This window comes from Anopheles darlingi, chromosome 2 (genome assembly GCF_943734745.1).
Source record: "Anopheles darlingi chromosome 2, idAnoDarlMG_H_01, whole genome shotgun sequence".
In the NCBI taxonomy this organism is placed as follows: Eukaryota; Metazoa; Arthropoda; class Insecta; order Diptera; family Culicidae; genus Anopheles; species Anopheles darlingi.
Window position 1 is genome coordinate 68226057 of NC_064874.1, and position 2500 is coordinate 68228556.

The 2500-nt window shown below is 52.8% G+C and overlaps 1 protein-coding gene across 1 annotated transcript in view; it reads right to left on the minus strand.

The window, feature by feature from the left end:
- Window positions 1-2274, minus strand: part of LOC125952428 (CCHC-type zinc finger nucleic acid binding protein) — a 4217-nt gene extending 1943 nt beyond the window's left edge. The window contains exons 1-2 of the mRNA XM_049681888.1: window positions 2059-2274; window positions 1-434 (exon numbers count right to left, since the gene is read on the minus strand). The exon at window positions 1-434 is cut by the window's left edge and continues 17 nt beyond it. Of these exons, the coding sequence (XP_049537845.1) occupies window positions 1-197 (197 nt within the window). The 5' untranslated portion in view covers window positions 198-434; window positions 2059-2274. The remainder of the gene's footprint in view (window positions 435-2058) is intronic.
- Window positions 2275-2500: the final 226 nt, after the last annotated feature.

The window sequence follows — 2500 nt, forward strand, 5'->3', positions numbered from 1 at the left end:
CGGTCCAGATCCTCCTTGCAGTCGCGGGCAAAGTGTCCCATCTGGTTACACTTGTAGCACTTCTCACGGCGCCCGAAGTCACGACGGTCGCGCGGTCCACCGACGCCACGGCCTGGGCCGCCACCGCCAACGTTCTGGCAGTCACGGGCGTAGTGACCCGGACGGTCACACTTGAAGCACGTATTTGTCGACATCATCTTGATGGCTTGTTGTATTGTAGGTTTGTGTGTTTACTCGAAAGAAAACCCTCCTCTTTATTAAACTCTCTGATTCTGTTTCACACGATTAGTGTAAAAAACGATGATCCGACGACGCTGTTTGTGGTTACTGTAGGAAATACAGTTTTTCTTTGGCGATTCAAAGGCTGCTGCGCTTCAACTCTCTTCCTTCGTCCGTCTCTCTCTTTCTCTCTTCCCTTCTTTCTCTCTCACACTCTGCGGAATAAAGATTAGGTACCATTTTGAGGATGATTTGTTGTCGGCTCGGATGTTGGACTAGTACAGGGATCGATCGTAGGGTTGTGGTTTTGGTTCAGGCTTGTTGAAGAAGAAGAACCAATACCGAACGCTGGCGACCATAGTCAGGACAACAACAGGAACCGGGGGGAAGATATTGATGCCTCGTGTTCAACAAAGATGATGTCGTCGCGCCGAGTAAAGCGTGTCGAGAAGAGTTGGCACACAGTCAGGAAAAAGAATATCTGGCACACGCACGCACGCACGCACGCACACACACACACTCAACCACACACATATATATATACGCGCGCGCAAGGAACTAACACACACGCGAGCGCTGGTTTGTGGCGCCTCTATAGAAAATGAGAGAACCGCACCACTGGTTTCCCACGATAAAATAGCTCAGGAATCATCAGCGAATATGTCTGCGTCAAAATCGGAGCCTTCTGGCATATGCTGCGATCTCTGGAGATGCCCTATTCCAAGAGGCTACATGATGGCGAGAAATAACGACGACGACGACGTCGACGGCACCGTCGAAAGCGGAAGATACCAAGATGTCGGCCGCGCGCGTGTGGTATGTGTATGCGTGGCACACACTACACCGTTCGATGATGGGGGTTGGCTTTTCTCTTTAGCTCTGACGCGTAATTCCTCGCGAGACGGGTTTTTTTTTCGATCGACTCCTCTACAACGCGGCGGCCACCGCGGCCGGGAAGCATTTTTTTAGCGGAAACATGTCCATGAGTGTTTGTTCAGCCTGTACTTTTCTCGCATTATCCTGTCTCCTGCCTGCCTGGCTGGCTGGTGGTGCTGCTGCTGCGGCCATCGAGGCGCGCGTCTGTGTGTGTTTGTGCGGCCGCACGATGGCTGCCGTTGCTGCGTTGGCCGCTAGCCCGGGATACTTGTGCAACGACGAAGTAACCCGTGACCTTCACGATATTTTCCAGTAAAATTTTCCACGCCGATAGCGGACATATTTTCATTTTCTCTCCCTTTCTCTCTTTCTCTCTCGACGGATGCGCGGCGCCGCCAACTCCTCCTCATGTCCCTTCTCACTCGCCCTCTTCTCCACCTCCTCCTCTTCCTCCTCCTCACTCTTTTGCACCCTGCGCTCTTCCTTGAGCCCTTCCTCCTCTTACCAGTACCCATCAACCTTCCTTCCTCCTTTCATCCTTCCTTCTCTTGCTCTCAACACCCCGTTCGCTTCTGACCTCCTTCTTTTCCTTCTTTTTTTCTTCCGTACCGCGAGATTCCGATCCGTTTGATCCGCGAATTGCGCTTCTAGCGGAAGTGGCCGAAAAGATGCTCGTTGAATCGCGATGTACAGCAAATTTGCTTCAAAATGTGCTACCGTCGCTACCGCCGGCGGCGGAGCAGTGCGCCACCTTCTTTTGCCTTTTCTCGGTTAGCCAAACTCTACAAATCATCTTTGGGTCACAGGCTCGGCGGCGGAGCGCTTCCGCGTCCATCGTCCGGGGCTGCAGGAGAAGACCGCTGCCATCACGGATCTCGGAGCCGATTCGATGTGTGTGTGCCTCGTTTTTTCACGGGGGTCTTTCACCCAGAATTAATACAAAGTCCCACTCCTCATCCATACCTTGCTGCACGCCTCCCTCCTCCTCGCTCTGTCTCGCACCGAACCGACTCGACTTGGTCACGCTGACGACGGAAAAACTTTTCCAAGTTTTTCACCGTTGCTTAACTTTTTCCAAAACTGCACACTTGCTGTAGCAAAACTTCTTTTCTCCACTTCAAAAATTCTCCGCTGCTGCTCCGACTGCTGCTCACGCTCTGAAAAATCGAAGCGCCGATTCGCCGAGCCTACTAGGAACAGGAAGTCGCCTTTCACTTCCTCTCTTGCTTGCTCCAAGCCAATCGCCACTTGCAGCTGCCCCTTTCTTGCACCGGTAGCCAACGACATCGGAAGCGCTTTTGAGTTTGGCCGTCATCAGCGCCAGCGAAACGCACTTTGCTCTCTTTCACTCCTCAACAGCAGTCGTACGCCTCCAGCTCACAGTAGGCGGTGTGCCACACTCTGG